General features: G+C 40.5%; 1 protein-coding gene across 5 annotated transcripts in view; it reads right to left on the reverse strand.

Annotated features, from left to right (window-relative positions):
- ADGRG2 (adhesion G protein-coupled receptor G2) overlaps nucleotides 1–14,083 on the reverse strand; it is a 123,849-nt gene that overhangs the window by 31,100 nt on the left and 78,666 nt on the right. For 2 of the 5 annotated variants that reach the window (XM_058713997.1, XM_058713995.1), the window contains exons 5-11: nucleotides 11,157–11,195; nucleotides 11,017–11,040; nucleotides 9,529–9,567; nucleotides 7,286–7,327; nucleotides 4,810–4,863; nucleotides 1,436–1,488; nucleotides 538–593 (exon numbers count right to left, since the gene is read on the reverse strand). In XM_058713997.1, the coding sequence (XP_058569980.1) occupies nucleotides 538–593; nucleotides 1,436–1,488; nucleotides 4,810–4,863; nucleotides 7,286–7,327; nucleotides 9,529–9,567; nucleotides 11,017–11,040; nucleotides 11,157–11,195 (307 nt within the window). Of the gene's footprint in view, nucleotides 1–537; nucleotides 594–1,435; nucleotides 1,489–4,809; nucleotides 4,864–7,285; nucleotides 7,328–9,528; nucleotides 9,568–11,016; nucleotides 11,047–11,156; nucleotides 11,196–14,083 lie in introns of those variants that run through there. The other 3 variants (XM_058713996.1, XM_058714000.1, XM_058713998.1) reach the window with 3 other exon arrangements.

Below are 14,083 nucleotides of genomic sequence, written 5' to 3' on the forward strand. Positions count from 1 at the left end.
GTCTCTAATGCTGTTTCCCTGCACGAGGGTGAACACATGGCGTTTCCCCTCCCAGTGACAGTCAGGTAAGACTGTCTCTGGGCCTGACATTTTGACCTTTTGTCTAACGGGGAGCATCCATGTGTGATGTATTTCTCATTGTCTGTGCTTGTCCTTACAAGCTGCCATCTACCTAACAAAGAGCTCTCTCTGACTTTTGAATGACTGATGTTTCCCGAAAGCATATGAACAAACGGTATACCTGCCATCCTACCTTGAACTCTTTCTACCTTTCTGGCCACCAAATCATATTAAAACTCAAATACCAATTCAAATGGAGCTCGTACATACTTTCAGATCATCAAAGAGAACAGCCTCATAAGGATATTAGGCGATGGCCAGTGACTACCAATGCTAATTTGCTAAGAACTCAAGAACCAATTCTTTATAACCTTCGGGTCTATTTCCTATTCTCGGTTTCCAAAAGAAAAGGTAGCTCAACAAGTATCTTTCCATCGTTGATGTCTTAACTTTTCAATCAAGCAGCAGATTACTCACTTGAGTTCACTTAGAGACAGGACTCCAGATAAGGTGCCATTAGCCAGATTTTGATTCTGTAGAAGCACAAAATCATTAAGAATATAACAAATACCGTTGTGTTTTTTTACACTCTCTAACAAGAAGTCGTTCTCTGGTTTTGTTGGCCACCCAAAGAACTACACCCCAAAGACTGAATGCTAACTGCTTGGAGTATTACCTAGCGAACGATCAAATCCATCTTGGCTCAGCTAGTTTTTGTTTCTGTATCTCCTTTAAAAATATTCTGAATCAGCAAGTCTAACGTGCTAATTAATTTCGTTATTCCTAGGGTTCCCCCAAAAGAACACTAGTAGAGCTCTCCACAGGAAAGGTCCCGGAGTTAAGTGAAAGATCCCAATGTGAAAAGGGAAACTTAGTAGCAGCCATCACCCCATTTGTAGCACGTAGCTCATTGCCTGGCACAGAGTAGGTGCTCAGGAAATATTCACTGAATGAACAATCTACATTTAGCTGGGCTCCTCTGAACCGATCTAGGTTATGGGAAGTATATGCATCCAGATCCCCCATGGGGTGGAACGGGATCAGAATCAGAAGACTATTCTTAGACCCAATCCATTTCTTATTGCTAGAAGTTTCTAATATAATTTTAAAATTTAAAAGGCAATAGAATTCCATCATATCAACATTCAGCAAGTCTAGTGAAAACCAAAATACGATTATTAAAAAAAATACTATGATTATTATGAAGTCAAACCCTCTTGACAAAGCTAGTGATTCAACAACACGTATTTTATTTAATTTTGGTCATAAAAATAAATATGCCAAATACCATAAATAAACTGTACCTTAAACAAATCTTTAAATGCACAAGCACTTGCTTTTTAAGTTAGCAATAAAAAAAATCTTTAAAACGTACCTGAGTAACACTGCTTTCTTCATATTGAAACATTATCTCACCTCTAAAAAATGCTAAAAATAAATTTTCAAAACAAAATTTGAGACTTCCATCCTTAGGGCTTAAGGATTACTACAACACAGGAAAAGGATTATCAAATTACTTTATAAACGGTTTCATCAAATTCTTTGTAGGTACTCACAGTTACTGTCTTTTCTAGCAGAAAGTTAGTCAATGACTCAATTTTCAGAAAATGTGAACTATAAATTTTATGTGGGAATGCAGAAAGAGAAAAAACTTGTCTCCTTGTCAAGAAATTCTAATCCTACATGCTTCTCATCAGAGCTTTGTTTCCCATAAAGATACTAACTGGGGGAACTGTGGCTCTAACATTAAAAATCTTTTCGGGCTGTTTTCATTGCCCAATGAAGGAGGGAGGGGAAAAGTGTTTTTCAGCAATTAAGCAATCTTGTGAAAGTCTATTTATTCCTTGCCATTTTGGGTTTGTTTTTTTTTTTCTCTTTAAAATATAGTACCAAATGCAATCTCTCTCCTGGGAACAAAGTTGAGATTTTGCTCTTGAAATCTGAAAAGTGTGCAGGGAGAATCCTTTCTTTAGTGGAATAACTCATTGTGGCTTTCATTCTAGAAACACCAGAAAACTCTACTCTTAAAATGCTCACTTTGGGAAATACAGAACCCATTTTAAGTCGACCTGTTTTCCTACAGGGTATACTCGGAGGAGCTCAGATTCTACCGGAAAAAAAAAAAAAGAAAATAGAGACTCCTTAACAGAAGCATATTGTGTGCACTTCATAACCTACAGAGACAGAAAACTGGCCTCTTAAGAAGAAGGGCAAAGAGGCCATAAAAACTAGAGCAGGTGTCAGCTACCTTTTTCGTGAAAGATCAGATATCCGAGGTTTTGTGGGCCATATGTTCCGTCAGAACTACTCAACTATGCATGAAAGCAGCCAGACAATATGTATGTGAATGACATTGCTACGTTCCAATAAAACTTTATTTACTAAAACAGGTGGCAGGCTTTATTTAGACTATGAGCAGTAGTTTGTCGACTCCGGAACTAGAAGGTTGAATGCTTCCTCAGCTCATCTTTTGTAACAATCCAAAGTACAACTGATTCTCATAACCAAGTTGGTCCACTTTCACTTAAAACAGCTGACAAAGGGGGCACCTGGGTGGCTCAGTCGGTTAAGCATCCGACTTCAGCTCAGGTCATGATCTCATAGTTTGTGGGATCGAGCCTCACATCGGGCTCGGTGCTGACAGCTCGGAGCCTGGAGCCTGCTTCACATTCTGTGAAGCATTCTCCCTCTCTCTCTGCCCCTCCTCTGCTCATGCTCTGTCCTTCTGTACCTCTCAAAAATAAAATTAAAATGTTAAAAAAAATTAAAAAAAAAAAAGAATGACAAAGCCACTAGTCCAGCGATTAACCAGATTCATCCATTCTGGCCACTTTTCTACCGAGAACCTCAACTTCTGCATACTGATATCGAAATCTCACTTGATGCAGTGCCTAATTATTAAAAGTAAAGATACGTGACATATACACAGAATTACTCATCCATTTTTGAAAAAATTCTTAGCTCTTAAAATTTATTTAGCGTGTGCATGTGTGTGCGCACCTGCGGACAGCCACAATTTCTCTCCCTCACCCGTCCGTTCTCCAAGTCCATCCTCCGGTCTGGTGGAATGCGTGCTGAGTTTCACAAATGTGCTGGGAGCACAGCGGTAGCAGAAAAACCAGGGAGCCACCACCTTTTGACCCTCAGCCTAACTCTGCCTGGTCGGCTCCCAGTTTTTTCAACAGCCTCCATTTCCATTAAGGAACTCAGACTGGAACCTGCAAGAAGTGAAGGTTTCTAGTTTCTGGCAGGATATCATGGAATTTCTGGTGCCAAAAAAGTTGGTTCCCTGATGAGGCTGTTTTCACCAGACACTAAAACAAATGGTCAATTCAGTTGCTTAATTGGGGAAAACATTACTCCAACCAGCTTCCTGGCATCTGTTATTCAAGATGACCAGTTTTTTTTGACTAAATGTTCAATTTTCAAAGTTATCAAACATTATGTAGACACAACACTAAACTAGACATTAGTCACCAGTCCAAAACACAGATGAAGCATAAAAATAATGAAATTATGGAGAATTCAGTAGAGGAGGGTAAGCGAAGATGCAGGGAAGGAGGGAGAGAGGGAGAGAGGGAGAGAGAGAGAGAGAGAGATACACAATATATGAAAGTGAAATGAACCTAACAAGTTTTTTCCCCTTGATCAAAGCCAGATAATATTTTCCTACTGTATTCTACCTGGTACACACTATCAGCAGAAAGCTCATACGAGGAAATCTCACATGCACACAAATAGAAAATGTCTGTGGACCATTCTTTGAATACAAAGTTTTCTTGTTTTCCAGCACCATTCCAACCTTAACTCATTTTTCCTGAAATTGTTTCCTATGTTTTTCAAACACGTTATTAAACAGAACAAAAAGAACAGACTGAAAGGAAAACATTCCTGTAAGAACGGTTTTTTGACACTTAAATATCACAACATACTCCGTTACCTTCCTCTTCTCTCTTCTCACGATCCAGTTCTGACCTGCCACACCACGTGTTTATGTTTTTTACATCTGCTTTCATTGGTTTTAACAAGGAAGGGAACCCAGAGAGCCAAACCGACGCGAGAAAACTGGTTGTTTCATTCCTTCTGGCCCATGGCAGAAGGGAAAATATTCCCATTTCAAAAATAGCATGTTCTCAAGAGATTTCCATCTTAATTTTAAGAAATAGTGGACAGCGTGGGCTAAAGATGGCAAAACACACTATGGACACTACTGGAATTAGCATCCAGTTAAACTAGGTGGACGTGAGGTTTTCAACATGCTTAGGAGAGCAGTTTATTTTATTTTCGGCAAAAGATGACACCCTGTTTCCAAGCTTTCATATTTAAGGTTCTGTGGAAAAGCTTGAGGGATTTATATACCAGAAGTTGCTTTCAATAATTAAGTTCACTACTTAATATATTCATAAGTCAACCTTAAGGGCATTAGTTATGGATTTAAAGCTATGATGAAAAATAGTTGGTGTGGACGGACCTTCGTGTTCTCATATTAAGTATATGTGCTGCCGAAGCGAGCACATCGTGTTCTCATATGAAGGAAGTTAATCTATCATCTCACTAAGCAATGGGAAGATAATTTCAGGCAGATGTCAAATTTGCTTTTGTCTTCATTTGGGACTTCTTAGTAGCCAGGCGGTACGAAAAGAGACAGATCAGAGAGATACACATCACATACTCAACAGGAGAAAAACAAACCTTTGCTCCCCACGGGGCACATTCACCTGGTAGCGTGTAATGTACATAAGCACTAACCTGAGTCACTGCAAATAGATGACAAATTGCAGACATTTCCCTGGGGTTTGACTCCTGCAAAGAAAACACAACCCAACCGGTTAAACATGTCATCAAGAGAATTCACAAATGTACATATCAAACGTGGACCAAAAATATGCTAAGTTGGCTACAACTGGCTGGATGAATTCCACAAAGGCTAAGGAAATGAGCTTTCGTTTCTTAGTTGGCCAGCTCCAGAACTTCCTTCTTTACTATTGTTCAGTATGTCACTCACTGTCTGATCCCCTACTCCTCCCTAAAAATATTTTTGTCCCATTCCAAATTAATCCCTCCCCTGTCCAATATAAAAAGAACAGTGTGAATGCAAATCCAGTATAGAGACTTTAAATGGAACAGCCCTTACTCAGAGATCCTCCTTCCTTTCCTGGGCAGGGGAGTCCATGAAGACTCTAATATTTCCTTGTGCAAACGTATGTAAGAAATAACACCAATGTCATGATGTTATTGCACCTAGGCAAAAACGACAAAACTCAAAAACTATTTGCTGAACAACTACCGTATTCGACAGGCTTTGGAATGTTGCAGATACAGACCCTGCCCTCAATGAGCATACAATCTAGGAAGCGATACTGGCCAGAAAATAAACAGTTATGGGGGCGCCTGGATGGCTCAGTCGGTCAAGCGTCCGACTTCGGCTCAGGTCATCATCTCACGGTTCGTGGGTTCGAGCCCCGCGTGGGGCTCTGTGCTGACAGCTCAGAGCCTGGAGCCCGCTTCGGATTCTGTGCCTCCCTCGCTCTCTGCCCCTCCCCCGCTCATGCTCTGTCTCTGTCTCAAAAATAAATAAACATTAAAAAGAAAAAAAGTCATAGTGAAGGCAAAATGGAGACACAGCCAGGACAACAAACTATACAGGCGTACGAAAGAGGCAGAGATGAATGGGAGATGAAATAAGCCATGTGAGAACAAAAAATTCCATACATATTCACCTAAAAAGCACTTTCTTCTTTGGTGAAAGGAGACGTACGTCTTCTTTGATTTGAAAAGAGCTCCAGGTTTACTCCCCTAAAAATCTTGCCTTCATTAATTTCATCCTTTTGGCGAAGTATAAGAAAACCACAGCAAATGTGAGGGGCAAATGCTCGTAATGTATTCAGCAAAGTGCCAAGAGGGAAAGGTTGTTACGGAGTATTTTGCTGTCCTTGTTAGGTCTGCTTTGGTCAGAATTACGTACGCAATGTCTGATTGCTATTTTATCTCCATTGTGTTTTTTGGGTGCTTAATTGTTTCTGAAGAGAACAACTTTGGACACAGACTAAAATTATAACTTGTGTTTAGTGCATGGGAAATGGTTTCTGCCAGGGTGATTTAGTTGGTGCGTAGGCATCACCCTTCAACTAAGAGTTGTGATTCTGGGGGCAAACTGAATTTAGGTGCCAAAAGTTATCTGACGTGTAGAATTCTATACTGTTTCACAGCTATGTTACCCACACCAAAAGATGAAGATTTCGACTTAACTATACCTGCTTGAGATGGTGGCTAGTAATGCTTTCAATGTTCTCCAGAACTATGGGTCTAGTCCCCACTAAATGTTACATTCTATCATCTCTCATCTTTCTCTAAATTTTAGTGGCAGCTTTGTTTCCAGGGGCGTGTGTCTTGGGCTGCTCGTTAATCTTGAGAATTTTCTTTCCCATTGCTAGGGCTGTTATCTGTAATTTCCCCCCCAAAGTACACAGCCACTGTTCATCCTTTAAGTCATGAACGAGACAACTTTGTAAAGGGTCAAATAGTAAGTATTTTAGGCTTTGTGGGCCATATAGTCTCTGTCACAACTACTCAACTCTCCTGTTCACTGTATTGGAAATTCACCGCAGATTAACATGTCAACAAATGGGCATGGCAGTGTTCCAATAAAACTTTATTTACAAAACTAGATGGTGGGCCATATTTGCCTCGTAGGCCGTAGTTTGCCAACCCCCTGTTTTAAATCAACCAGAAGACTTTGTTAAGCAGATCATGTATCCCTACCCTTGCAATCGGTACTTAAGAGTATATCCCTTTTTTGATTTCAAAAGAGAATGAGGTTCAGTCCTCTAAGAATCTTTCCCTCATAAATTCTATCCTGTCGATGACCACTAACACCAGCCCTTTTATCTCCCATGCTTCTTAACCATGTCAGAGACACTTGTGTAGTCTTTTGCCTTTATCTGCATACATGTGCAGGTTAGTTATCTGTTTGTTTGCCTTGTCTCTCCCCAGGCGAGCAGATTCCTAAGGGTGGGCATTGCATCTGATCATGATTACGTAGCCCCAAACGCTTAGCACGACTTCAGGTACCCAGAGCATAAACAGGTAAACATCTATTCATTAAGAACAGATTGCATTTTTAAAAGACAGGAAAAAAAGAGAAAGAAAACATAAATACCAGCCGTGTGTTTAATTTTACTTTAGTTACAAAAAAGAAAGTCTTGATATTGATAGTAAGTCATACCTGATGCATTGAAGGTTTTTACTATAGTGATTTTAGTTTTTTCTGCAAAGAAGCAATTTAAACATTAGAGCAGAATTGTTGCTTGTTTTAAAAAAAAAACAATTTGCCACGAGTATCATTTTAGTGAAGTGCTAAGAAAATCACACTGTCGACACCTTTACGACGCTACTGGTCATCCCAGCAGCAGAATACATGGGAATCGCATACACAGATCATATAGCCTTGGAACAGGGTGGGGCTGGGATTTGGATTCCCATGTTTACCCAGTTATTTCACACCCATTACACCCCCCACTGCTTGTGTAATTCTACTGCACTTTCCATGCGCTGCTGCTAGGCAAATCAACGTGGACTTACACTTCAGATAGGTACGATGAAGCAAGTCACTTGGAGTGGCAGGTTGTAAAGAACCGGTGATTCAGAGTAAAAAATGAATGGAAACACAAGATCTAAAATAGTGTATGCTCTACAATCAAGGGAGTGTCCTGCTCTTTTCTTTAGGAGCTAATAAAATATTATTGCCATTATGGCAATAAGATAAAATTATTCTCAAAGAGGTTGAAACGATCCAACTACAGTTGTCCAGCAGGCTCACAGCAGACCCAGGACAGAACTGTTCAAACCACAGGCAAATATTAACACACTCAGAAGAAGCAAACCTTAGAAATGTGTTCCCAATGCACTTTGGGCACATAGTCCATGGTTCATTTTTCAGATAATGGAGAACCAAGTTCAGAAATCCTTGCTGTAAGGATGGCCAATTAGAAGAGGTGTGTTGGGGCATAGATTTGCAAAGAAGGTCTGTCTCCTAGGGTGAGTGGCAAATTCTGCAGAAAACACAAAGCTCAGGTCTTGGAGAAGCACTTAAGAATGATGACATTACCCCAACAATTGCAGAAACCTCATTTGTGTTATGTGTTACATTGATGAGTTTCCGTTTCACTGTGACTGACCCATGGACAATGGTTGGTGGTAATCATAGAGGCTGACAGTATTTTGCATTATCAATAAGAATCTTTTAAATATCTTATTTTGGGGGCGCCTGGGTGGCGCAGTCGGTTAGGCGTCCGACTTCAGCCAGGTCACGATCTCGCGGTCCGTGAGTTCGAGCCCCGCGTCGGGCTCTGGGCTGATGGCTCGGAGCCTGGAGCCTGTTTCCGATTCTGTGTCTCCCTCTCTCTCTGCCCCTCCCCCGTTCATGCTCTGTCTCTCTCTGTCCCAAAAATAAATAAAAAACGTTGGGAAAAAAAAATTTTAAATATCTTATTTTGTTTGCCCTGATACTTTCCTTCCCAGAGCAAGCAAAATACATCTGTGAAATGAACTTCCGGTTTTAGTAACAAAAGTGCTTTTGGGGAAAGATGTTCAACCTCACCAACAATCAAGACTGCAAAATAGAACCTAAGGAATTGAAAGGTCTAATAACATATGGCATAGTCTCAACTCTGAGCAAAGGTACAGTGACACAGACATTCTCATTCACTGCCGGCACGCGTGTTGCTGGGTACAACCTTTCAAGAAGGTAATTGGGCAACACGCAGATCGAGGACCTTAAAAATACTCATCATGCTAACCCATTGAATCCAATCCTTGGAATGCATCCTACAGAAATCAGGAATGAATGTAAGATGTTGACACAAGGATGTTCATTGCAACAATTTCTATTAAAAGAGTAGACACAGCTTTAATAATGTTCAACATATGGTACGCAATGGAGTATTATCAAGTCATTAATAGTAAGGGGCAGTGGAAAATACTTAGAATTCAATATGAAGTCAAAAGGGCAAGACATAAAACTCCATATAAACTATGACAATTTTGTAAAAGAGATATATACACATATGTGTGTGTGTGTGTGTGTATATATGATACATGTATATATGATTCTGAATGGAAACATACCAGTAATAGTCTTAAGAAAGTAATATTAGCGACGATTTCTATTTTTTCTTTGCATTTTTCTACATTCTCCATTTGTTACGAGCTAAGATACATTACTATTGTAATTTTTAATGTTATTTTAAATGGAGTGCTATGGCCATAACAGTTTGGAAGCTCAGGAATGTGGTAACACCAGAATTACTGTTCAATGCCAAAGTAAAACGAGTAGTGACTCAACAAATGAAGGCACAGGAAGTGGGCAAGGAGATAACCTTTAGCAACCCAGGAGACTGACCACACAAGCGAGAAACCCAAGAAGGCAGAGAGGACAAACTATGATATTTAGAAAGAACTTGATATTACCTGTTTTGTTTAAAGTGGATAATACACTCGAAGTAGCATCTGAAATAATGAAATAGAAGTGAAGCCTAATTATTGACATGATTAACAAACACGTGCATTGTCTAGGTTCCTTAAACATTTCACCCTTCCCCAAATCCTAGAGAAGTTAGAGAGTTTTGCAAAAGCCAACCGACACGACCAAATGTATTTACTGCTCACCCGCCACACTGTCCATTCTCCAACCCCCAGACACCATTCCTGAGCAAGTATTCATCCTTTTAAAATGCATTTCTTGAACAGAGGTGATGTGTCTAAAATATAGCAACACTCCTATAATTATTAGATTGAAATAATCCCATTTATGTTTAATATTTTGTCCCTGTTTTACTCCATTATAATAAAAGTCCCTACGGGATACGATGTTTCCAGTTAGTACCAACTTTAAGATATAGCCCTGTGGATGCTGAATGGTACACTCTTAGGAAGCAATCTTTAAGCGATTCTAGTTTAAAATTAAAGTTCTTGAACATTACATTTAAGTAATTTTTAGAAAAACCTCACTTTGACCTGTTTCACTGAAAATTCCGTCGAAAATCTGTTCTAATTGGTATTTCTTTAAATAAAAATTATTCTATAATATATTATTCTGGATGAAACTTTAGGGGTGAAAAGGCATGTATTACATTAAGTAATGTATGACATTACTTAAAAACCCACATACAATGGATTCAAAACCTACTGCCAAAGGTATTTTGAAGGTGTCCTTTCACTGTAAAAAGTAATTAAGCATAAAAATGATATCTAGTCCTTCCCATTAGACCAAGTTTGAATTTAAACCAGTTTCGATCAGCGTGAGCTCAACCTATGATTGTTTAGCTCCTCAACCACCAACCACATGGTGCAAACTTTATTTTAACTAAGTAAGGGGCTGTGTAAAGCGTTGGGTTTTGACTGCACAAAGATGGAGGCTGTCTACCCACAGAGCGGGGGCCACAGAATGTGCTCTCCTGTCCACCTCCCTCCAACACGGCCCAGTTCTCTAGGATGATGAAGAAGGCCGGCTGTTGTTTTTTCATGTCAGACTATTTAAAATTGATACAATCATCTGGAAAAGGGCTATCTTTGAACGCTCTGTGCCTCCAAATCCATGCTGAAGCATACTGAAGTCACTGGATGTGCTTTTCACATTTAAACAGCCTGCCATATAAAATGTGCTGGCGCTGTGTTGGAGAGCAAGTTAAACAGGGCACTCAAAATGTGATCAATATTTCTCTTCTTTTACAGAACAGTTAGCGTGGGAGGGGGCTGTCCGCCCTCCGTGACAATAAGGATATTTTCATTTCGGCAAAAAGTTTCAGTTGTTCTCCACGGTTGATGGTTTTGGGGGTTTGTTTGATTTGGGGTTTTGTTTGTTTGTTTATTTGAATATAAAAACCTTCAACAGCACGCATTATACTTTTATTCACATTAAGTGTTATCAATTTTCACTTGCTTCAGAAAAATTCTTACCATTTAGGCTTGTAGTTTCAACCTCTTTGGCCCCGAGGGGGTGGGGGGGAAACAGTAAAAAGGTTTAATGAAATCACAAACTTAACAAAGTGGGTGAAATCTTGGTTTGAATTTTTTCAAAATCTTGCCTGCAGCAGTACCATTGGAGTAGGGGACAAAACCAACAAGAGATGATTCAGCTGTAAGAGGAAAAATAACAACAAAATTTGCTAGTTAATACTTTGAAACAATTATTTTTTGCATTTTAAAGGAATTAAAACTTTTGAGACGAATTATGCAAACAAGCAGACAACATGCTCTCAGACCAGTGTGAATCTGCAAGCCCCATAACCACTCAGAGAATATACACTTCATCAGAGAATTGCTGAGAAAGAATCCAAGAAGTGAAAGGAGCACAGCTGTCTCCTTTTACAGATGAAGAAGTTGACACCTGCTGCCTCAAAGCCTGCTCCTACCTATTGAAGATTAAGGAAATAAGTTCAGAAACCACAGCAAAATATGTGACATACTACTTTCAAATCTTTTCAGCCAGAGAATTCTAGAAAACATTTTCTACGTTAAATATTTGTCAGACTACAGGGGCGACTGGGAGGCTCAGTCACTTGTGCGTCCAGCTTCAGCTCAGGTCATGATCTCGCGGTCCGTGGGTTCAAGTCCCGCGTCGGGCTCTGTGCTGACAGCTCAGAGCCTGGAGCCTCCTTCTGATTCCGTGTCTCCCTCTCTCTCTCTGGCCCTCCCCTGCTAGCGCTCTGTTTTTCTCTCAAAATAAAATAAAGACATAAAAAAAGTAAAAAAAATTTCTCAAACTACAATTATGAAACATAGCAGCAGATCGGCTCCATTCTGTTAAGAGTGACGCCTGGCAACTCTTCCCATAGTGAATTGAGGATTTAAAAAAAAATAATAAAAAAATAAAACAACATTGCTATCACTCACCACTGTACTACCTAATACAATTTCCTAGTAAGTTATTTTAAAATATGGCTGCCACTAAGACAATCAAGTTATAAATTTCCCGTGGAGTACGTCCACTTACGCTAAGAGGTCAATCTACTGCATACATTTTGCATGTTTAAATATTAAAAAGATCCGATGGCTTCACTCGTACAGTATACACAGGAAAAGTAAACACAAACATTTTACAAGTGATACAGGCTCTGCAGTAGGCAGCCTGATATTCAGCCGGTGAGGACAACATTTGGGTGTGTCGAGGCACTTGGCTGGCCTGTCTGGGTCAGACTGCTCATGCGTTGGCTGAAACACACACACCCTGTCTTACATTATTGCTTCCATATTTTGTCATTTACTACATTTTTTTTTTTAATTACCAAGGATATTTCTTGAGAAATAAGACAGTTCCTGAGCAAACAGATTCAAAGTGTGGATATGGAATCCTTTGCTCTTGGGGCAAAACAAAACAATGGGCCAAAGCTGTTTTTCAATTAATGAGTATTAATTCTTCTGGAAGTTGATGAGTGGTAAGAAGAGGCCTGTGGGCACAAGCACCTGTCAGTTCCTGGATATGCACGGGCTCTTACATTCCGGTGAGTGTCACTCTCCCGCAAGGCACCCAGCACCCAGGCTGTGACTGGAACCAGTGGGTGCTTCCAAAGCTCCATACCCCATATTTCCATGCAAACAGGATTTTGTTAAGATATGACCATGATTAAGTCTGATGCCGGCTATTGAACTAGAAGTAAAATACAGTGGTTCATTTTACCCCAGCAGCTTAACAGCAAGGGGGCAAACTGGTGCAGTGAAAACAGTTTGGGCTTTGGAGGCTCGCAGTCCTGGGTTTGAATCTTTGCCCCATTACTTAGTAGTTCATAATAATGATAGTTATTACTTATTGAGGGTTTAATCTGTCAGGTGCATAGGTCATCTCATTTCATCTTCACAACTGCCCTATGAAGCTGGTACTGTTACAGTCCCCCATTTACAGATGAAGAAACTGAGGCACAGAAAGGTGAAGAAACTTGCCCAAAGACACACAGCTAGCAATGGAGGCGAGAGGCTGGTGGCTGAGTTCAAACACAAGTAAGTAGGTCTGGCTGCCCAGAATGTGCGAACATGAGCAAGTTTTATCCTCTCTGACCCTCAGTTTCCTCATTTAGAACCTGAATGTAATAATTCCTATACTGCAAGACTGGAAACTGAGTGAGATGTCTGAAGACTCCCAAGCATGTATATATATGTGCACAAGAAGTAACAGCTATCATTATTAATTTTTACTTATTTTTAATTAATTAATTAATTAATTTATCTTGAGAGAGAGCGCGCGTGCAAGCGGGGGAGGGGTACAGAGAGAGAGAAAGAGGGAGAGAATCTTTACTATTATTTTTAATGTTTATTTATTTTTGAGAGAGACAGAGACAGAGCATGAGCAGGGGAGGGGCAGAGAGGGAGGGAGACACGGAAACCGAAGCAGGCTCCAGGCTCCGAACTGTCAGCACAGAGCCCGACACAGGGTTCGAACCCACAAACCACAAGATCATGACCTGCGCCGAAGTCAGACACTTAACTGACCGAGCCACTCAGGCGCCCCATGGGAGAGAGAGAAGCTTAAGCAAAGCAGGCTCCATGCTCACCGCTGAGCCCAATGTGGGGCTCAAACCCACGGACTGTGAGATTGTGACCTGAGCCGAAATCAAGAGTCAGACACTTGACTAATTCGCCCAGGGAGCCCTTAATTTTATTTAAATTAATGAACAATAGAGCTCATTTTGATACCACTAAGGATAAAATGTGAGTCGACTCACCCCTTACCATAAAAGATTGTTCTACAACATGTGGTATACCAGAAAGAACACAGCAGTGGGAGGCAGAAAAGCCATGTGCTGCCTGTGCGTGATGGGGGCAGGAGGCTGTGTGACCTTAGGTAAGTTAGTGGGGCTTCACGATCCTGTCGACTAAGGGACGGGACTGGACCACTTTATCCCTGAGGTCCAGTTCCAGCTAGCAGGCTCGAATGTGGGTTCTATTCCTGGTTCCTGCCACGACGGTCTAGTTAAAAATTTCTCTATATTTGCCTTCCCATTCTGAGGAGTGCTAAGCCCTCAGAAGCCCT

This window comes from Neofelis nebulosa, chromosome X (assembly GCF_028018385.1).
Source record: "Neofelis nebulosa isolate mNeoNeb1 chromosome X, mNeoNeb1.pri, whole genome shotgun sequence".
Lineage (NCBI taxonomy): Eukaryota > Metazoa > Chordata > Mammalia > Carnivora > Felidae > Neofelis > Neofelis nebulosa.